General features: G+C 39.1%; 1 protein-coding gene across 2 annotated transcripts in view; it reads right to left on the bottom strand.

The window, feature by feature from the left end:
• The window catches only part of POU1F1 (POU class 1 homeobox 1), a 23,041-nt gene extending 6,256 nt beyond the window's left edge, over positions 1-16,785 (bottom strand). The window contains exons 1-6 of one of the 2 annotated variants that reach the window (XM_019528729.1): positions 16,644-16,785; positions 12,823-12,972; positions 8,885-9,028; positions 7,019-7,264; positions 2,635-2,799; positions 606-666 (exon numbers count right to left, since the gene is read on the bottom strand). In XM_019528729.1, the coding sequence (XP_019384274.1) occupies positions 606-666; positions 2,635-2,799; positions 7,019-7,264; positions 8,885-9,028; positions 12,823-12,972; positions 16,644-16,785 (908 nt within the window). Of the gene's footprint in view, positions 1-605; positions 667-2,634; positions 2,800-7,018; positions 7,265-8,884; positions 9,029-12,822; positions 13,007-16,643 lie in introns of those variants that run through there. The other variant, XM_019528730.1, reaches the window with a different exon arrangement.
• Positions 16,786-23,901: the final 7,116 nt, after the last annotated feature.

The raw sequence follows: 23,901 nt of genomic DNA, 5'->3' as shown, positions 1-23,901 counted from the left end.
TTATGCAGTTAGAGGCATTTGTGTTTTTGAATGATTCCTGGGTGAATTTGCTTTCCTAATGGAAGAGAGCAGAACATCTTAGTGGAGAGGAAAGTCCCCACTGCAATTCTCAACATGTTTAGTTAACAGGATTCAACCTATCCCCATTTCATATTGCTTTGTTTATTTATGTATATTTATGTGCAATCACTTTAGTGATGTGACATTTAAACAACAATGGGATTCCAGCCTGGTCTGCTTCCATATGCAAAGGGGGCTGAACTTAAGTTAAGAGAAAGATGAAAAACACCCCCAAAAAGCCAGCTCCAAGCATGCTCCCTTCCTTCTCTTTGCCCAAAAACCCTACTGCAGAAGCTCTGCTGGTCTAGAGGAGGATGGAAAATTAGGAGAAAAAAAATGCATCATTTCTTTAGGTGGTTCCTAAATGGGATCTTTTTTCATTTAATTAAAAATTGTACTTTTCATTGACAACTTTCAGTTGTTTTTTCTTCTACTAATCCTAGATAAGGCATTTACAGGAAAATATAACTTACATTTTTAATCCAATGGAGGCATCTCTAAGTAAAAAGGACTTCCAGTACAAAGTTTCCTAAAGTATTTATTACCTTATGGTAGTTCTGCGCTTCCTTTTTCGCTCATTCACTCCAACCTTTTCATTGTACAAAGCTATATCAAATAACAAAACAAAAAAGATCTTCAATACAAAATGAAAGCCAAGCACAATCTTTGACAGAAATAATTGTTACTGATATTTTAATAGTAGGGAATGCCAGACACTGGAGATGCATGCAGAATACAGTTGACACTTTGAAATCCTCTCTTTCTGGGCCATCTGGTGGCTGAGTGGCATAACTTCAGGCTTCAGAAACAAGTGATGGTTTATAATGTAAAAAAGCTGAGGGGATCTTTTCATGTTTGGTTTAAAGCAGGTTCATGATTTCCACCCCCTACCTTTTTAAGAGTTTGTGCTTAAAATACGTTTGACACTCAACTCTGGATAATGTTCCTCTCAGTGGACTCTTAGCGCAACCTGGGCCTGGCAGGCCACTGGAACTAGTCTTTGGCATTTTCAGGAAGCCAACTGTCAAAAGGCATTTATAAGAGCATCCGTCCCAGCTCCTGCTGTGTACACATACAACCACAGGTCACCCAATAAAAAATAACCTACTGTGTGCCACAGGAGAAGCAAGGGGGTGGCATCAATGCAGAATTTATTACGTTGAATGAGCTCATGTGATCCTAGGAAAAAGACTATGCTCACAACACATAGGAAAGCAACAGTCCTTTCTGATCTAATGTTAAAGGACTCTTCTTTCCTGACCCCAAATCTGATGCTTTCTTTCCCTCTGAGTGTGTGAACAAGAGTCACCACCCAGGAGAGTGAGCCAGTACAATTTAAAATCACAGCCCACCCAAGCAAAACCTACCTGCAGCTAATACTTCAAACAGAAGGGAAAAGGAAAACCAGCAAAATAATGCATTCAAGGGGAAAAGTTTCTTTCTGGCTCCAGCAGGAGACCAGCAGAGCCCCAAAGCATAAAATTATTCCCATATCCTTTTATTTGGAATATCATTCCCAAATTTCACTCCTCTAATGGTTAGAAACCTTGTTCCAATTTCCAGAGTAAATTTGTTCATAACTAGACTGTGGTCATTTGTGTAATTATTGCTTTTCTGCTTTCCTAATATTCATGTACTTATACATATATATATTCATGGTCTCTTCCCTCACTGTTACCTAGCTCAATAGATCAAGCTCTTTTAATCTCCTCTTATGAAATAGGTTCTCCATTCCCCTAATCACTCTAGTAGTCCTCCTCTGCACCTGTTCCAGCTTAATATTCATTTTTTAATATAGACAAGAACTGTATGACTAGAAATGTACACAGTATTCTAAACAGAGTCTTACACATGATTTTTACTGTACCACTAATCCTTCCTTGTGCCTGCTACAAATAACCAACTTAATATGCCTTGAATTACATTAGTCTTTTTTTCCTGGCTGCATTTAAAAAAAAAGGCTAATGCATCATGGTGTACTTCAATTCATGGTATGCATCAACAGCATGTAGCCATCTTGTAATCAATACAACCAGGTCCCTCTCTTCCCTCATTACCAGAAAGCTGTTGACTCCTATTTTACAGCAGTAGTTCTGGGTACCATGCACATGACTTAGCACTTTGTACTATTGATAGGCAATCATCAGTCTTCTGGATCATGGTGTACACATAAGAGGTCTAGTCAGATATCTGATGAATAGTACAACATAGTTATTTGTACCTTATGAATAGTGCTGTACAACACAGGTATTTGTACTATTAGATTCTTGCTATTTTTATTATTCCCCTGTATATGGTGACCTAGTTAGTCCTATAATTGCTTCCCAACTTTGTACCATCTTCAAATTCCATTTGGTTCAACTGTGCTATTCTGTACCTTCATGTGGGTCTAACAGGTTTCTTTTCCATTACCAAAAAAAGTCATTTGACCTTACTGAATTTAATATAAATACTACATGTTCAAACACTAAACAGGTAAACAAAAAGCTTGACCAAGGGAAGTCATCTAGTAGGTATTCTACACATTAAAGGGATTCTTGTTTGGGTACGAAAATAGGTGTTACAAATACCTACCTCCTACTTGTTCTGCTTCCTCCAGCCACTTGGACAATATTGATTTCAGTTTGCAGGCATTCTTGAAGCTCAGCTGCAAATTTTCAAATCGGCAGATAGTAGTTTGACTGAATTCAGAGCCATGCACAGCAGCCAGGGCTTCTCCAACATTTGTCTGTGTATAGCCTATCATAAAGTAATAAAGAAAAAATAAGTTTTCTACTATGACCAACTTGTATTAAGTCATATGGCCATTTGGTAATACCCTGAAAACCCTTTTTTTTTTTTTTTTTTGGGGGGGGGGGAAATGAAAAAAAAAAGCTCTGCTCTCTGCTCAACTTATTTTCCAGGGAGACTGCAATTTTTACTGGTGTGCTGGTTTCAGGAATACAAAATGCAAACTCAAGCCATATACAGGTGTTTATTTCTAGCAGTAAGAATTTTTCTGAAATGCAAGCTCTCTGGCGGGAGAACTACAGAGGCAAGCTCACCAGCCACTGAGAACTGTACTCCGTAGGCCACCCCCACCCTTAGGGGAGCCCATTATTTGACAGCCTGTCCTCTCCCCTGCCTGGGAACGACATTTTAATGCACCCCAGAATGGTTGCACATGGGCCAATTAAAAACAGGAAAGCAGGGCCAGGGATACCTTCCATGAACCTTAGTCCTGGCTGTCTAGCTTTTAAATCACTGTGTGCGCCACCAGCCGAGCAGCACACATAACATTTAATGTCTGTGGGGCCAGTTCCTGGCTTGAGGGACTTTGCAAGTCTTACCCTGAGCACAATTCCTGATTCCTGGGCTTTGCAATCCATGCCCCCACTCCCCAGCTGTGTGACAGGGACAGCATTTAAAGCCTGGGGGCTGAAAACTCAGCTTGGAAACAGCCTTCCTGAGCCCAATTCCCAATCCCTGAGCTTTGTAATACTGCCCAGGATCAAGAGGCAGCAATGGGAAGCAAGAGGGAGACAGCAAAGCCCCACAGCCTCTTTCCCAAACAGCAGACTTGGGAGGAAGAGGCAGGGACCAGTAGCTGCTGCTCCCCTCCACTCCCAATGTTTGTCTCCCACTGCCTGGGAGAAGTGACAGCTGCTGCCCTTATGCCTTCTCAAGCCCGGGGTGACCCTGCAAAGCATAGGAACCTTTCCCTGCAAATCTGCTCCACCTGGTCCCTGGGAGGACTTAAGCCTTGGGGAAGTGTACAAGTGTTCATTCTCCTGGGAAAAACTCTCCTGGGATCCACTTCTACCTGCTTGGAACTGGGTTTTTTTTTCTCTTGAAACTGTTATTTTTAGTCCAGGAGAAACAGCATAAATGCTTGTATACTAGTGGTTTCTACTGGGAGGGTGATGATTATCAGTTACGGACAAAATATCTTTGTAGGTGGTGCCCTTCAATCTGAGGTGTTTGATGATGCTCACCAGCGCATTTTTGATCTCATATCACTTTCATGCTTGTGAAACTCCCTTGGTTTCAGTTGAGTTATACAAGTTACAGATCTGAGCGGGGATAAGAATCAAACCCCAGTGCCTTAGTTATTAAAAGCAAAAGCAAGGGGTTGTGATATCTTTTCTTGGACCAACTGTATAGTTGGGACAGAATCCTGGGTAAGCTTTCAGTTACAAACTTTCCCTCTGCTTGTAATTAAATAGTGGTATTTGACCACTACAGGGTCACCGCCAGCTGCGTAGTTACTGCAAATTTCATCAAGTGAGGCTCTGTAGAATTCCTCACAGAGAATTATGATTTTACTTTTAATGTCAGGGGTCTGTTTAAGCCCATAAAAGAACAAATGAGCAAACAAAAAGAAATAACAAAAACCCAACCTTGTGCTTTATGCTTAATTCTCAATATTCACATTCATTCTCAAAATTAATTACTGTAATAACTTATTACAGGAATCATTTTCAAACCAAGTTTGATTGTTGTGTCCAGCTGCAGTTTCTTATTACATACCTGGGCTGTTAATTCTTTGGGGAAGGAGCTTTCTATTACTGGATATATTTGCACAGTGCCTGGCTCAATGGCACCCTGATCCCTGAGTGAGCCTCTAGACAGTACCATTATGCACAGAAGAATGTAAAACTTATCATTTCCATTGCTGTTTCCAGGAATGAACTTAATCATCAGTTGAGAGTTTTACTGTGTAATTCAGATTTCTCGGACTTCATAGATTTTGGTCAAGCTTAAAAGTTACAGCTGTGATTCAACCCAAGTGCTGTGAGACCCTTGTGGGGCATTGGACTACAGTAGCACAATTAGCTTTGCAATCATCTGCATATCATTCACAAGATAAACCCAAAGGTTTCAAATAGGAATTTCTACTGTCAAAAACATTCTGACTTGTTGTGACCCTGAATTCTTTGCAACTAAATAATTCCTCTTTAATTTTCCTGTAGTCAAAAAAGCAGTTAAGGCTGAGAACTGGCATTTTCTGAGGTGTACCTTTAAATCTAATGAGGGTGTTTTGTGTCTATAAAGACTGAGAATGACTGACTTACACAAAGGTTTTCAGAAGACACAAAAAAATTCTTAAAGAAAAACCTCAGATTTTACCCAAAGAACCTTGTCTGCTTAAAGAAAACCCATCACTTTTGTCTTGATATTACTCATCTTGTTGATTATCTAACATTTGTTTTCTTAACTTCTTCTTAACATGATCTTACTTCTGGAATGGATTTCAGACTGATTCATGGGTGCAGATTCATGCCTACTTGCATAGTACCTGAGAGTTGATTTAACCAGACACTGGAAAAACACATCAATACACATAGGGCTCCTATTATGATGAGGAAAGGTGACTCTACCACCTTGACCAGCTACTAGGATATCAGGAAAAAGCAGGAATAGTCCGAATGCTCATGTACTGAGGCAATGTATGGCTGCAATTTTGGCCCTGTGTGGGATTTTGGGGAGGCTAGTGAAGCCCCTGGATATACAGGTACACAACAAATTCAGGGTCAGGGTAGGCTCTCCAAACTCCATTGAGTATACTTGGCCATACTCCAGACATGACCCTGCATTTCTTTCCCTCCTCCTCCACCTGGGCCAGTCTTACATCATCTCCTGAGAGGCGCCAAGAGCATGCTTACTGATTTCAGCAAATATTGTCAGTACTAAGCATTGCATGATGTCAAATTCTGCCTAGCAGGTAATTATCCACTTATTAGGTTTCTTGTGTACATCACATGTCTATCAGAAATGGCACTAAACCCAGTGCTGGGGTCCTATTTCATTTAGTAGGAATTTTGTTCTTATGTGTATTTAGAAGTAGACGACTGTGAATAATTACCACTGAAACAGTCTTGGGTTCTGAAAATCTTGCCCATTCTCTGACTGACACAACTAAATAGTCATAATATACACCAACTGCAAATAATTTTCCAAACAGATTCCCACTCTTGTCCTCATTTCTCTACTGTAACTGGAAGATAATATCTCTCTAGGCATTGAAGTAATACACAGATGCTTCTAAGTCTCATAAATTACTTGATTTTATAACGTTTGAATTTACAGTAAAATGGAATTCTCTGTAATGATATATTGTTATAGAAGATAAAGCCAAGAATATGACTCTTAATCCATAAAGATTTTGTATTTTTTAAGATTCTGTATTTGTAGTGCTCAACACACAAATGTCGTTTTTCAATATGGCACAGAAAGTACAGGATAAGCTTCCTCACACTGCCTTCTGGTGTCCTTCAACCTTGTTCCGGGGGAAGAAATCTCTAGAGGACAAGGGATAATCCAGCAATCAGCCTTTGTACTTTCCTGAGGCTACCAGCAGACATGATGTGGGTATCTATTAACCAGGAACCAACATGATATTATTCATTCATTTTACATATTTCCCAGTACCCACCAGATGGTAACAAAGTAAGGTCACCACCATGCACACCAATGGTTAGGTATATCAAATAGGAGATAGCAGTACTGCCAATTCACATGCACCAGACCGAGGTCTGGTGCATGTGAGTTGGCAGTACTGTTATCCCACAGTGAGGTGATATGGCATTACCTTGTATAATAGAGCATGTCATGGGAAAGAGAACTGGGACAAGGGAATACATCATTTACTGTAGGAAGCTGCAAAAAAGCTTTAGCTTATGATGTGCCATACATCTCCCCACCAGAATAAAGCTAATCTAACAATTAGCTCTCTCTGGGTAGGAAAACCGGGAGTACTAGGTACAGCAAAAGCTCTTAAAATCTTGACTGCAGTAATCTGCAAAAAAAAAAAAAAAAAAGAGCTTATTAATTCTATAAAAATCTTCCAGACGTGGGAAAACCTTGACAAAGGTGGCCTAACATATTATAAGGTATATTAGATTAGAAGACAAAACCTGCAAAACTTGGGCTTTCATTTGTTTTTTCTAGCTGTCATCATCTGTCAGAAAATACATACCCAGTTTAATTCTCCTGAGTTTGAACTCATTAGCAAATTTCTCCAGTTCCCTGATTTCAGGGGAATCCATATCTATTGGCTCTTCAACAGACTTGGGTTTTCTACGGAATTCCTGCTTGAAGTCAGTAGCAGTTGGATCGTCTCCAAGAATAGTCTGGTGCATGGGTGTGAAGCCATGGCTCAGAGCACAGGAACTGGCACTCAGGGCATGTTCAGGGAATTTATAAAGGCATGGAGTCAGGCTACCTGCATGAAGCCGAAAAGATAACCCAAATACAATTATACTCCAACAGCGCACTGAAAATGTGTTCAGCTTTGTAATCTTACAGAACAGAGAAGAAGGGTGGCCTAGAATTTAGGACATCAGCCTGGAACCTGCTGTCACTCTTTACATCAGTTTTCCAGGTGTAGAAAAGAAATTATAGCACTAATCTTTTCCACAGGCATGGAGGCTGCACTCAGATGCATAAGTAGGGCATTTTAAACACCTTAGGCACATGGATATTTGACTTGGTCCTTAACTGCTGCAAAAAATCATAACTTCATTGAAGTGAAAGGATTTATCAACCCACACCTATTTAGGATTTGGCCCAAAGTCTTTTTGGTTTGGAATACTCTAACAGATTACTATATTTAATGTTCAGATTGGATTTTATATGGGTTTGAGTCAATGGGAGATTTATTTAAGGAAAGTCAGGATGTTGCCTAGAATGTTATAAAATATTCACAATTATTTCAACTTTAGGACAAAAAAAATGTACTGATTTTTGTTCACTCCTATTAGAACAAAATGTGTCATTTAATCAGGATTAATGTTCTTTCTTACTAGGCACCATGTGCATGAACAAGCGCACACACACACACTGTTTAGGTCACAGACAAGGCAGATAAAGCACAGGGGAAAAAACCACCAAGAAATATGCAATGCTTTTTACAGATGGGAAACAAGGAGAGTAAGATACTTCTTAAAATACTAGGTACTTCACCCCCCCACTGAAATCACAGAGGCATAAGCTTTCATTGGCTATAGCCCACGTTGTCAGATGTTATGAATGGACTTCCAGAGAGCAGGGGTATTAAAGGAATAAAGTAATTTCACTACAAAGGATAGGAAAAGGAGGGAAGTCTAGGGGGAGGAAGCACTACTGAGAGAGAAGGTAGGTTGATGAGATCAAAAGGGGCACACAAACCAGTGAAGTATGGTGTCAACAAAGACTCTGGATTCTTATTTCATTACCTGGACTAACCTTTATAACCCTCTATGTGTTCCTCTATGCTTTTTAATCCCTTTTGATCGCTTCAACACACCTCCTCCTCTTAGCACTGACCCATCCCCCTATCCTTTCCTCCTTTTGTCCTGTCCTTTGCATTTAAATTACTTAATTCCTTTTTATTTAGTACTCTTCCTCTCTGCAAGTTCATCCATAGCATCTGGTGCAGTACACTATTGCTTACAAAAGCGTATGCCTTTCTGAACAAATTAGTCTTTAAGGTGCCACCCTGCCATGCCTTTTGCCTGACTAAGATGGCTAACCATCTCTCTGTACTGAAATCAAAGGGATCCTCGGAGGTGCATAAGTAACTTTAGGATTTAGGCCTAGGTGATTGCCCAGAAATCACATAGACAGCTTGTGACAGACTCAGGATTTGAACTCAGAATTCCTAAATCCCATCCCAATATCCAAACAACATCAGGTTCCCTCCCCCAACGTTTTTCATTCTTTTTCTGGTGCTTTTCTTGTGCTGTTCATTGTTTAAAAGTAAATCTTCCAGAGAGTCAGAAGTTTAATAGAGGTTCTAACATTAATACATTTGTTAGATCCCTTATAGTATGGCTGCAAAAAGATTTGCCAGAAGTGAAAGGGCAAAAAAAAAGACTAAAGTAAAAGGACTTGCTTTGTAGAGTGCCAACTCCATTTACCACATTGGGATGGGGCATGCTGCATGTCTGTAAAATTCGACTCTGGGAGAGACTTGCTGATAACATCTCTGGAGTTGCAGGCTTGATGCCTAAAAGGAAGTGGGAAAATAAAGCAGAGAATTCCAAAACGTTGACTTCTTTTGCAAAATAAATACATTCACATTTCAAACTGGAACCCCTTTTTGCCACATAATTTTTCAAAGGACTTCCCAAAGAACTCTAAGGGACACCAAGAAGGTTTGCAAGAGACACAAGAGAAAAGTATGAAATAGAAGTATTTGACTGTGTGTGCAGAGTAAAAGTCATCTTTTCTGTCCCAAAAAAACACTTACCTTTCCCATTTCCTCCATTCTTATGTAATATATTGTTCTACCTACAGTTGACCCTGTAAAAGTTGACCCCTTTCCCCCTTTTTAAGATTCAATTTTAAGAAAAATAGCTTGTTCCCACCCAGATACATACTGATAAGTGCAGATAAAGTCCTTGAACCTCTATTATCTTTTCAAAATCCCACAGGTAAATCAAACAACACGCTAGTGTTAAGCGCAGTGGTCAGCTCAGATCTGACTGTCTCTAAAAGTGTGAAAAGAGTACATCTAGCTAATCTGTGTTTTAGAACAATGAAACTTATTAGTATCTTTTAAATAGTTTAAATTTCACCTCAGACATTAGGGTTTACATTTTCAGGATCCCAAGTATGTCCCAAATAATAAATGGCCACTTCAAAAACTAGAATAGGTTTTAAATATTGAATATCCACTCTGCTAAAATATGTACTTCTGAGGCACTGCTGTATGTTTCCTGCCAGCTCACTGTGTATGGTGTTTCCCGTCTCAGTGACTCAAGTAGTAACTTGCCACATGGACTGCCCTGATCTGGAGAATTAAGGCATCCCAGCTCCCTGCTTCCTACAGTGAAGCCAGTAGTCTGAAAGCCTCAAGCCTCAGATGTAATAGGTACCAGGTGCTTAGTATGTCAGAACTCCTAGCTTAATGGGATAAGTGGTGGAGCAGACCAAGGAAATCTCCAGAAATTGCAGAGTGGTGGTGACCTTGGTCACCCATTTTTTGTAACATCCTTTCACCACTATGATGGCACCCTATGTTACACCCTGAACAACCACAGTGGCAGGCCCTTAAGAGTGTTGTGCAATATCTTCTGCTCTGTTATCATGGCAGCGAAGCAGATGATCTTGCATGGGTCAAAATACCTGGCTCTGAAAGGTATTATTTAGGGTTATTGACTGCATAAAATAGAACCATATCATTCTGATTATAGTTGGACCCCATGGATGTCTGCTATATTTATGGTTTTTCTTGAGGTAGGGATAAGATCAATTTATAACCTGAGCAATATGCTAAAATGAAATGCTTTGTTTGAATCTGGATTAGCTTTGAGAGATGGTTCTCTTATCCTGCTCTATTCTGCTAGTTTCTACTTAACTTCATTGGGTGTGTCTACATGAGATGCTTTATTGTGTAGTAGTGTAGTTTACTACACAGTAAGCATGTGCATCTATATGTGCACATGCTAACTGTGCAGGAAACCTTGCTAATCACAAGTAAATTTGCTAGCTGGAAAAGCAAGTAGCAAATTTACTTGTGATTGCTTACTGCAAGGTAGCACTCATGTAGATGTCAGACTGGAAGCAAATCTGCTGCTTGTCAGCTGGCTACCAGGGGACAGGAGATTGCTCCCTGCCCTTGGGAGCTGCCTGTTACCAGGCCAGACTTTGCCCTGGTGTGTCCCCCAGGGAACTCCAAGCCCCCCTTTCCAAGATCGCAATTTTGGAGGAGGGTCCTGGGAAATCCTTATCTCCCAGCTCCAGCTGCATGACAGCAGGGCTGTCACAGGAGATCCTTATCTCCCAGCCCAAGGTCCATTGTCACAAGGCCTGCACTGGAAGATAAGGATCCTTATGCCTTAATTCTCCAGATCAGAGCAGTCCATGTGGCAACTCACTACATGAGCCAGTGAGACAGGAAACAACACACACAGTGAGCTGACAAGAATCTCTCAGCACTGGCCCTATGACCATGGGGCTGGCACTGGGAGATCTCTGCTGGCAGGGGCTGGGGAGCCCCCACCCAACTCCTTGATTGTGGAGTGGAGCGGGAGCTGGTAACTGTCGGGGTCAGGAGCAGGTCCCAACCCTGTGCCCCAATCAGGTGATTGAGACCTGGGGCTTGGAAAGAGCTGCAAGGGTAGGGTTGGTCCCAGCCACCTGCCTCTATCTGCCAGTGGGGCAGCTAGCAGTGAACTAGCTGCTCCACTAGCATATTGGGTCAGAAGGCTGGGACCTGCCCCTCCCTTGCAGTTCTGTCTAAGTCCCATGCCCCTGACTGGGGATCCGGGGCCAGGAGCTTCCTGCTGCTGGGGCAGGGGGACATTGGCCCTGCCCTGGGCAGCAGGTAGACCTCTAGGGGCAGGGTGCAATGTCCCAGCCCTGGCCAGGAGACAGCTGGTCCTAGTGCTCTCTGCCAGCTCTTCGGCTAGTACTCCAGCCCCTGAGCCAGCCCCAGACTAGCACCCCTGGGCTTGCAGGACCCCAGGAAGTGGGAGTAGTTTTCTGCCATTAGCAGAAAATCTGCTCCCACTTCTCTGCACATGTAGATGTCTGCCCAGGAGCATTTACTTGCAAGTAATTTACTCATGAGTTAACTGCTTCTGAATCAAATGCATGTATAGACACACCCATTTTGAATAACAATTTATCTATGGCTTAATGGGCCACAAACTGCTAACACATGCTCAGAAGTAATATTGAAGTCTATAACGATCTGTATGGAAGTAGGTTCGCATTGCTGCATGAAATTTGAAAAAAATATCAATTTTATTAAACTCTTTGCCCTGCATACAGTTTCTTTCCCTCTGAAGGACTGGCTTTATCTCCTTTCAGCAACAGGACTTCTTCAACTAAGCCTGTTGAATGTAATCTAGTAGAAAGTAAAGGACTATTATAAATAAAAAATGTATTTAAAATCTTAAAATATTTTTAATCATAAAGCCTGCAACAATTGCTATGTCTCTGTAAGAATAATGCTTCTTATTCATTAAGAAACTAAATCACTAAATCATGCCAAGTATGGCATTTCCTTTGATGTTTTATAACTACTGTATAGTGGTAAGCCCCCTTTATCACAACACAGTGGATGGCAGGGCAATTCTAATAGGCGACATCTATTAGATGTTCATCTCTAACCTCAAACTACTCTGTTTTGCATCAGGAAAGGCCAGAAAGAAAGAGCAGCAAAAATACATATTTTTAATGCATTATCCCTCCCTTCTCCAAGATAAGGAAAACAGGTGAGGACTCCTTGCTGGCCAATAGAACATTCAGAAAACAAAGCCCAAAAACAAGGAACTGAACAGTCCCTATTTTGTCTTAAGTTTCATGAGTCCTCAAATTATGCTATTTATAAAGAACTTGTTTTTTTCTAACGTACTGCACCATAGAGTTATGGTCATGAACCAATACTGTCATATATGAAACAGGGTGAGCTAAATTCACCAAATGTAAGTAATTATTTTTTTATTTCATAGTACTTGGATGCCCCAGCTGAAGTTAGGGGCCTATTGTGCTAGGTACTGTACAGTTGTATCATGAGAAATGGTCCTTGTCCCACAGAGATTACCAACCAGAGGATAACAGAAAGGAAGTGTTATCCCTGCTTCATAGACAGAGAAATGAGTTATGTAGATGTACCCCACGGTCACACAGGAAGTCCATGGCATCACTCGAAACAGAAAGGGCCTTACTTTGATGCTTTAACCACAAACTGGTGCTTCCTCTCAGTGTCCTCTAACTCTTCAGTTCCTCTGCAGGAAAATCGGTCAATCTATCAAGCCAATAATTCATGTGTTAAGAGTTATTATCTCTTACCTGCCATCACTCCATAGGTAGTCTGTTGGTTTCCATAATGACAAGAAGGGACTGAATAATGAAGACCTGCTGGTGTGTTTCCCAAAGTCGTCATGGAGAAGCATAAATGGGAAGATTTAGGAGTTTGGATCAAAGACAAAATAGATGGGACTGGTAAGAAAATATATAAGGATTCGAAACACATCTGTTCAGTCCAGAGATTTAAGTATATGCATTATATTTTATTTCCCTCTGCATAATAACAATTTATAGTGATTCTTAACTATCAAGATACAGTATAACTTCATAAATCTGAATATCAAATATCCAGAATTATCAAAAAACTGGCACTTTTTAAAACTACACTAGATTGGGGAGTAGCAGTGGCCAGTCCGGGAGCAGTGGATTGGGGAACTTACACTTGACGGCTGCTGTTGCCATCCACCACCCTGTGCTGCCACTCTGCGTGTGGTCACTGGTCCAAGACTGACCACTGCTCTGGAACTGGCTGTCGCTCTGCTTTAAAAAATTAAGACTTTTCAAATTTCCGGCAGGTGCTCGGTCCTGAGCATGATGGATTCATAAGGTTATACTGTAATTCTGTTGGAAACCTAAGGTAACTCATGAAATGTCTCAGCAGATTAGACAGCCAGATAGAAAACTGGAATGGCCACTTTTTTGCCCAAGAACAATGATTTATCGTGCCAAATTGTTAACATACTGACAGATGAAGACCCACACCAATTGAAGGACAAAAATGAACGCTACTGTATGTTTAAAGAGATCAGGTCCCCAATACCTATATTTTCAAGAGGAGCAATTTGGGATGCTCAACCTGAGACACCTTAAAAGGCCCTGTTTTCAGAAGCCTGGGGCACTTTGCAGGGATACTCTAAAACCAGCCCCACAAATGCATTTCATGATAGACAGGAAAGAGAAAGCAAGATACTCCAAATCATTACCAACTATGAACATTAGGCCTAAAGAAGCATTTGAATTGCAGCAGCACCTCTACATACAATGCACTGAATAATCAGAGTCCCCACAAGGGGCAGAAATGTATTTTAGGTACTCTACAGCAAGCTTGTCCAACATGCGGCCCTCCAAGCTGTTTTCTGAGGCCTAAGGTGCTGTGATGGGAAATAAAAGTAAACCCTGTACTTTTGTTTCAGGGGGGTGATGTGATACCGCTTCCTGTGAGGTCTTTGAATATGGTTCACCGGCCCCCTGGGTGATTAAAAGTTCATGATCTGGCTACACATTCAAAAAGGGTGGACAGCCTTGCTCTACAGGCACCCTGCAGCACCTGATATGACTTGATGGGAGCATCTATGTGATGCTGAACAAGGCTAAAGTTGAATAGGTTTTTCTATGCTTATACGGCTACAGAATTAAGCAAGTGTAATAGGTATATCATAATAGCTTTTAACAGTATCCATTGATAGCCAGGGAATTGTTACCTCTGTCTATACCCTTTGAGAGCTGAAAAGGAAAAAGAAGCAGGAGCTACATTTTGCTATTACTAGGAAGGACCATGCCTCTCCAGTAACAACCATATTGGTCTCTTGGGGCAATATTTTCACTGATAAGATATTCTTCAAACATTTCGGTATTCCTAGCTATTGTGGGGTTTTGGCCAACTTCTGAAAGGAAAATATCAATAGCCTGGGCTGGCTCTAATCTCTGCTTTCAGTGCCATCCATCCCCAAAATCTCCTATTCTGCTTGAAAAAGCTGGTTGTTATTGCTTCTTTTGTGTATTAAAGTTATACACATAGATGGAAAACTGCACCAAGGAATATGAAAATATTGTCTACTTTTTAGTTACCCTAGAGAATAAAAAGAAGTTATAAATTAAATGGAGCTGTCTCTTCTGTGCCTGAAGGTTTCTCTGTGTAACGAAGACCCTTGTCTACTCTATCAGGGAATCAGAATGCATTAGGGGGAGGAAGTACATTGCTCTCTGAAAAAATGTTCAGAGGACCAGATCTTCAGCTAATGATCTGGTCCGTAAAATTTTAGATCATGTAAATTTGTTCTTATTTAAAGAAAGAACCACAATTTGATGCATACATTTCTGGCCATGGGCCCTACTAATAGAAATAAAGACTAATAATTATCAAAATTCTGGTTCTTAGAACTACATATTAGTGATGTATATCTACATTGCATACTGACATAATTATGTGTTAGGGATTTAATTATTTCAACCAATGTACTTATAATGTTACACCCATCAGTATTAATGAAATCTGATTAATAAAAATATACCAATAAAAGGAGTATAAAGTTATAGCACTATAGATGTAGTTACACTATACTTCTTGTATATACTACTACTATATATCACGTTATAGTATATATACTTCTCAAACAATACAGGGAGAGAGAGTTAGAGCTGTAGCGTTAAAGTGGTAGTTAGCACAGGTTTTAAAATTATTTGTATGTTATGAAACCATTCCAGTTATCAGTTTGCTAATTCACACACTTCATCATTTTCTGCCATAAAAAACTGGCCTTTCTAGCTTCATAAAGAACATATAAGAATTGGTGCTGGAAAAGTATTCCATCATTAGAACTTTATATTTAAATTAAATACAGTATAGAACACTTATCTGTGTGCTATGAATATTACTGTAACTGAAGTATACTTACCTACATTTTAGGATTCTTTTTGTGCATTAAATGAGACAATTATAGAATATTAACACATTTTCAAAATTCAATACTATGCAATAGATATATGGAGGCTATAAACATTGTGAAAGCTTTGACAGTTAAAAAATAACACAAAATTATGTGTAAATATATTCATACATTTCATTATTTGTACAAGTTCTTTACATGTTCTCACTATAGTAGCACTGTTGGCATTGTCTATTATAAGTCTTGCAACCTATATTTAAAATTGAGAACATTTTCACCGTCACAGGTAAATGTTTTCTATTAACTGCTCAGTTTGTTATAAGGCTATCTATATTCTGGCTTTTTTATTGAATTAGTCTTCATAGCAAAAAAAACTCAGCAACTCCTGATCCTGCAGTTCAGACAAAATTCCCATTGGCTATTTGGGTTTGTATAATGACTGAGATTCGGCCTATGACTATTAAAAGCACAAACACAAACCTAAATCATGTAAATACACGTAAATATACACAAAACTATTAGTAACATTTTCTGCCAACATGTGTTTAATTCCTTACCATGAAGCATATGAAAAAAAATCAATTTAGAAAACGCTGCCTTGGAATGATTACCAAACTTTAGCTTCTTGTTCATATTTTAAAAAATAATTTTTCCCCTAACACTTTGCTACATTATTCTCTTATTAAGACTTGCAATTTTTAGTCTACAGTGCTTAATATGGTGGTTCATTTTTATTCTTATTGAAGGGTTTTTGTTTGAAGCATGTTTAATGAGAAATCATTTTATTGAATGCTCAAAGTACAACTCTTACCTCAGTACAACATTAATTGAATCAATAATATAATTAAGATTAATATTCAATTCTTTATTTCTGGAGAACATTAATATTCCAGTGATAAAAATTCAGGTTCTGTACATCTTGAGATTACAAGTAATTTTCCTGTCTATTAAGTAAGATTAGATTCTTGAGTAGTTTTCATTTATAAACTTTTATTACTCACAGTCAAATTTGTAGTCAAATAGATGTACAACATCCTAAGATAAGGAACGGAACTTGTGCTCTAAGTTACTTAGGCATTTCCGAAAATCCTTTCAATATTTAGATTTAGATCAGACCAAAAAGAGTTTAAAAAGGAACATTAAAGAGAGTATTGTTCTGATTATAGTAAATGAATAAATAAATAAATAAATAAGTACCTGTAGACACGACATTAGTGGCATGGCTGGAAACTGGCAAGCACTCTGCAGCACTATGATGCATCATCAGTGGCAGAGCAGCAGAAGAGTCCGAATTCAAGGGTACAAAGGTGTCAGATGAAGAAAATGCTTGACAACTCATTCCCACAGAAGGAGGAAACACAAAGAAACCCCTTCTCCTATTTTCTAACACAGTATATCGTGAGTGATTAAGAGCTGCTCAAACGCTATTCAGTTCTTTTTACTTGCATATATACATAAACAAGGGCTCCAGAGCACAGGGAGGTCGTGTGCAGGTATTTATACCACTAGGAAATCCCTTTATCCATTTTAATATTCTTTCCCCAGCAGTATTGCTATATCAGCATAGAGCCTCCTTCCTTCCCACCCAAATACAATAGATGCCCAATTAATGGTGGGAGAAAAGGGAAACCGGAGATGTGATTTGACAGATACTTTAAATGAAGGCTTTTGTGAAAGAACAATAAATCAGAAAAAAATAGTATCTCCCAAGTTTGTAGGAGTGAGACAGGTACAGTTAATGCTGAGGAGCTTTCCAGAGCTAACACCTGCCCCAAAAAATCTCATACTGGCTATTGTTTTGAAGGCAATTTGGCTGAGAACTCAAATAGGAGTCTATGAAAGTCCAGAATTTATAAGGAAGTAATTGACACTTATCTAATGTCAGTTGCAAAACCTCTTGTCTTTTGACTTGTGATTGAATAAATCAGAATCACACATCACAAAGTAAGCATTTCTGGAGCAGAGAGCTTTATATAAGCATTAACTGCTAAATGTTTGTGTAATATACATTATACTCATTAACCCCCCCTACATATATCATATATATTTTAAAGTCCTGAAAGAAAACAACATACACACACTATATATGTAAGCAAAATATAATTTGGTTTATTTCAGTTAAAATTTGTTACTGAAGAGTACTGGGTCTTTACAAAAATTTGAGGGTATTTCAATTATAAAAATATTGTATATAAAAATAGTGCGCACATGCGTGTATGTAAATTATTACCATAGCATCCAGGAGCCCTAGCCAAACACCAGAACTTGACAGTGCTAAATGTTTGTTACAAGGCAGAGCAAAATGCAAGTCCCTGCTCCAGAGAGTTTAAAATATAGGTGTTTTATTGGCTGCATTACTTAGGAATAAGAAAACACCCAGACAGGTATGGAGGTGTTCCCAAAAAGGGTGGAAAAAATCCTTGTAACACACCATACAGTTATGCATTCTGTATATGCCACATATTTGAAGGCAAAGTATTTAAATAACGCAGCCATGCCAATTTAAAATAGCTGAGTATCTGGTCTCATATCCAACTATACAAGGTTCCAAGAGGTATCAAAACTCCTCAGGAAATATATTTATTTATTTATTTATTTAAGATATATCTATCTTAAAATGTGTTCTTGAAACATCCTCCGAGGCAAGACTAAGCAAGTATTGGGCTCCATTAAGAAGCTAGTAAGCTCTTTTGCTTGACATCATAAAAATTCTGTTTTCAGTTCTGTATTCCCAATATCTGATTCTTTCTTAAAGTAAATTTTGTTAAAAATTTTAAGAAAAAAATTCTTAACATTTTCTTAAATTTTCTTAAAATCACACATATAATTTATATTTATTTACAGCAGTTTAATAAGTAGATATGGTTGTCTAAGATTCTTCATCTTGTTTTTCATTAAATTCAATATATTTTCTATACAGCTTTCTGCAAGAATCATATCTGAGATCTTTGTGAAATGTGGATGATTGCATATTATTTAATATTCACAGTTAACTCAGAGGTCAAAATTAAGAGTTTATATCCTTGATTCAAGATGTGCCATATCCCTGTGATCCAGATGTGATACCATCACAGGGATCTATTTGAAAGAGTTATATTTAGTAAATTAACTAATCTGAAAAATCTTTGAATTGCCTCTTCGAGGGGCTCCATTAAGGATTTACAGCAGGTACCAATTTTATGTTTGTATGTACTAAATGTCTCATCATCGTTTTAGTGTTAAGACATTTCCAAAGAATTACAGTAAGTGGACAAGTATGAATGGGATTGAAATGAGGTAGACCATCATATCCATAATTACCTCTTGACCATAAGTTCACATGTTGCAATATATGCTGAAACTTTAGGAATAAACATTACCCTACTGTGGTAAATACTTAAAATGAATGTATTGCCATCATTTAGGTTTTGACGACATTAAAGTCAGTGGAAATTTTACCCTTGACTAATTAAAGATGTATCAGGAATGTATGCATTCAAAAAAATTCTGTGAATTTCAAATTTCCTTGATCTACACAGATTCAGGATCAGATGCAGAGATATAAATTAATTCTGTTTATAAGGCCTTAAAACCTATCAGGGTCTTAACAGCCTGCAGATGGAATGCCTGTTAGATGACACAAGGCAGATTATTTAGCTGTTCACAGGGCACATCTACATGTGCACATGCTGCTGAATGGGTTTACCCTGAAGTCATTTACTCTGGAGTAAACTCATCCTGGACAGATGTCTACGTGAGTTGGCAATTGGGAGCAGATTTGCTGTTCCCGGCTGCAGTCTGCTCCCACCCTCTCTGGCCCCGCACTGGCCCCTTGAAGCAGCCAGGGGAAGCTGGAGGTTCCACCCACAGCTGCCTGTGGCCATCTTTAAAAGCCAGCCCTGCTCTCTGCTCACCTGCCTTCCTGTCCCAGAGCAGCCTGAAGAGACCTGTGCCAGCATGCTGCAGCTCTATCACCAGAGCCTGTGCCCACCATATGATGGCGGCTTCACCCCCATGCCCTGAGAGTAATGTCCAGTGCCCAGGCTCCTGCTTGAGACCCTGGCTGTTGCCCTGCTTTACCACTGCACCAACTGCTGCCTGGCCAAGATCAGTCTTGACCCTGCGTGCTCCCCTGCATAGCACAGCTGCATGGCTAAGTTCATCATGGCATGCAAGGCTCCCTGTCACCACACTGCTGCCACTTAAGGCCTCATGCTGTTACCCGGACCCTACCAGGGATGCCGATGAGGTGCAGAATGAGATGGTGGCAGAGTTCCACACTATGGACTTCCCCCAGTGGACTTAGTTTCTGCGGTGCCATATGTTGTTCAGTGGTCCTACAGGTTTCTCCTCAGACATCAGCACCACTGTTGTCAGGTGGCAATGAACCCATTACTTCTGTTTGTGCTGTGTCCTGGGGCCCACTGTGGTTGTTGACTTTCTGAAACCTCAAGCAAGATGGGTGCTCATCTCCTCTCTTAACAACTGTGTTGCTACCTCTTGCGTTGCACAGCAGTTTGCAACTAGTATTTCTCATCACAGTCTTTTTCATGAAACAATAGCAGTCCTGGAACCCAACTAATATTGATTATTTTTCTTTCTCTGTTTCTTTGCATATCTGCAAATCCTCTCCAAATGCACATTAGATTGTGCAAAGAAAGCATTCTTGTTTTCAGGTTTCTATTGAACAAAATTTTACCTAGTGGCAAATCATGCTGCATCAATGTTTTGCTGTAATTGCACAGTGCTAAAGATAGATTACACTCCAATTCCATCATCCTTTTAAAACGATGCTTAACTCTATGCACCACTTTTCAACAACCTGTACTAAACCTGTTTCTCACTAACCTGTACCAGCACAAGCTATCTAAACTCATGCACAAGAGCTGTCGCCTATCGTCAGGCATTAATATGTAAGATGCATACACCACGTCAAAGAATGGATTTAATACACATGATTGTGTGTAGAGGTGTAGTATCTTTTAGTAGGTATCTCAGGGAAGTAAGAATAGCAGTCTGAAGTAAGAACATACTTTTTTTGTCCAGCAAACAGAAATAAAATGATGCTGATGTAGTGAGGGGCAATTTTCTTCTGCCACTAACATGGGGTCTTTAGCAAAACCTGGACTGTATTTTTGTCACATACAACCAATGTGAAAAACATCCTCAGCATGCTTGTTCATTTAAGGCCAACATGAAATATCTTTAAACTTTCTCTAGAATTTTTCAACCCTGAAAGGGATACTGGTGGCTTTAAAACATATTCCATCTAGTAGAGAAAGCTTCCCATAAATTGATAATAAGGGCTCTATATATGCCACCCTGGGAGCCCTGTAATTATCAGCCTTAACCACATTCCATACACTTTTACCATCAGGAGTAGCTCTGGCAATCACAGTTTTTATTTCATCTGAGATTGTGTAAATAGGCATCTGCTCTGTCTCACTATTAACATGTTCCATTGCATTTTTGTCCAATGCCCTAGGGAGCACGTCTTTAGCCCCCAAATCTCTCCTGCATTTGTACTATTTGTATATCTGCTATTTGCAAATTAGACCTTTGTAGCTAGAAATTTCTGTTTTCTTTGGAAGGTTGATTGCAAGTCTTATTTTGGTGATACCAGTAAACGGTTTGTAAGTTGGTTTCAGCTAACCCTGGCTTCACATAAGAAACCCCCATGGACTAAGAATAAAGTTTCTCTTTTTGAGCATATTCTCACTCAGAATATGAGGAGATGTAAACTACATTGAGCTCAGTAATGGACAGATATGCACTATTTTGGGATATCCCATGAATAATACAATAATTATGGTGCCATTCTGATAGGCAGCAGAAGAACAGTTTATGCCTTTAGCAGAATGCACAAACACAGAAAAAAAATACCATAACTAATGTAACTTATGCCAGTATACTTTTATCTTTCATTCTCTGGACTGGAATAGAATGGATTGATTTCAAGCACATGCATGTAAATCATGTTTTATATTATCCATTGGAATCTCAATATAAATAATTGATTTTAATCAACATTTTCCTTTGAACTTCAGTTATTTTCTAAACAAAGAAATATTCTCACTGGTTGGTAAAATCCATTAAAAGAAGCAGATTTACAAGTAAATAGGGCCTTTACACTAGAGTTGATAGATCTTTTTACTACCTATGATGGTGCACTATAAATGCTTCTGCAGTTATATAGCCCAATATTTTCAGAGTCTTATTAATTATACATATTTGTATGCCATGAAAAGGTGAATGATAGATTCCTTATTTACTAAATAATTAATTTTTGCTCACAATTTGTGTCAAGCAACTACATTAAGATGATAATTGGAATTTAATAAAACACATAAAACAGTTTATAAAATGTACTTACATTAAACAAAACCTAAAATGTTTTCAACACATACATTTCTCTTATCAAAGCACATTTCACATTTACAATGACATGATTTATTTAATAGATGGAGTAGCATTATTCAGTGAAAACTGATTAATTTGAGTTAGACTTGAAAAAAATTCAAATAGGCCAAGTGTAGGTGATTGGAAATTTAATTTCTACTTACCTAAGTTTCTTGAAAATTAGTTAATCTCTTTAGCTATTTAGGCCACCCTTTAAACTTTTAAAACTAATAGATCTTTTCCTATTTTTACTCATTTTTATTCATTATGAATTTAAAGAAAGCTTTAATTCAGCATATTTATTTCTTTTTAATGCTTTAAAAATTATAATAATTTAGGTCCCAATAACATTTTGGAATAAATTTAAATTTCATTTTAAATTTATTTAAAAAGGATAAAATACAGCTTAAAACAAAAAAAATGTAAGTCCAGTTAAATAAAATATCTGGTTTAAATAAAAAGTATACATTTTGGAAAACAAACGATAACTTTTTATTAATCCTGGATTGGGCAAAATAACTGTTTTAGAAGTTTGTATTCTCTGTTCATTACTTTTTTTTAAAAACTGCAGGGTAATAACAAACACAATGGTATAAACTTTTTGTCTATCTCTGGCTCTACAGTTTTTGTTAGAGTTCATAATGCCTAAAGCAACTGATGCCCCTTGTAAAAACTGTACCAACAACCACCTGAAACACATCCATGGACTGCTTAGTTTTGTATTTACTGTGATAGTCCCTCATGACTTAGTACTTCTAACTTTCAGTTTCTCAATCCTTTATTAAGATTCACTATTCATGTCCATTAGCCATATCTTCTCAGTTATGATCTCTAAATGCTTTGTCCCTACTCCTCAGACACAATTCAGGTAATGCCTAGCTTTCCACAACCTCAAACGGCAAAACCTTTGACCATTTATTAGTTCTTCTCTGTTTTCTTTGCTTTTGTACTTCCTATTTAAAAATATCTAGTACTTGTTTTTAATGCGGAATACATTACTCACTATATGGTCCCATGGCCTGTTCTACCTAAGTACAAACTCAAAAAATTATCACTTGGGATATTACTCAGGATATTTTCTTGACTTGTTTTACTCCTGAGACCACGTGTTCAGAAATTACATGGAGCCAAGCAGTCTCATATAAATTTGCTTCATTCCAAGTCTGAGCTATAACCAATGAGGACCATTTAATATGAGCCTATGCTGGGCACAACAACCAGATCCAACTGCTTCTTCAAGACCCTCTTAAGGACAGCCAGAGGAGGGAGATTGCTCCGTGTCTCTGGGAGATGCCTGCCGCTGGAGTGCGTTCTGCCACACAAGCCTGGGTGGGGACAATGTCTCCCTGGCCTGGCAGCAGGGAGGTCTCAGCTCCTGCTTCGCAATCATGGGGCTGAGGCTGGGAGATGGTTATATCCCAGCACCAGCTCTGTGGTCATGGGATACAGGCCTGGAGATAAGGATCCTCCAGCTGTGGCTCTGTGAACATGGAGCAGGGGCTGGGAGCTCCCAGGGGCAGGGAACAATGTTTCAGCCCCTCCTAGGAGACAGCTGTCTCCTGGCCCCTGAGCTAACACCCAAGGAGAACCTAGCGCTCCCCCTTGCTGCTGCAGGGTCCACTTGTAGGGCTGCACGTAGTGGAAGCTGTCTGCTGCTAGGAGCAGCATATCTGCTTCTGCATCCCTGCACATGTAGACTCATGCCTGGGAGTATTTACTCCTGAGAGTAAACTGCTCTCAGATCTTTTGCACATGTAGATGTGCCCTGGGTGCAGTGAATGTTCTCATGTATCCAAAAGTATTACACCACATACCAATAGCTGCAACTTCTACTTACAGGATCTAACAATAACTGCAATTCTAAAATGTCATTTTTACCTGGTATATAAATCCCTGGCTCTTCATCTAGTTTATGCCAACACTAACCCATAGAGGTCATTGACCCAACTTACCCTGCATATACAAGGCTTGATACCCACTCTGAGAAGCCCAGGGGATACACAGGGAATCCTGCATGACTAATCACCCAACCAATCCCAAATACTTACTATATACTGGGTTGGCCATCTGCACTGTA

This window comes from Crocodylus porosus, unplaced genomic scaffold (genome assembly GCF_001723895.1).
Source record: "Crocodylus porosus isolate Cpor-Errol unplaced genomic scaffold, CroPor_comp1, whole genome shotgun sequence".
NCBI classification, from domain to species: Eukaryota; Metazoa; Chordata; order Crocodylia; family Crocodylidae; genus Crocodylus; species Crocodylus porosus.
Note: the sequence above shows the minus strand (reverse complement) of the source record. Positions and strands in the feature narration are given on the sequence as shown.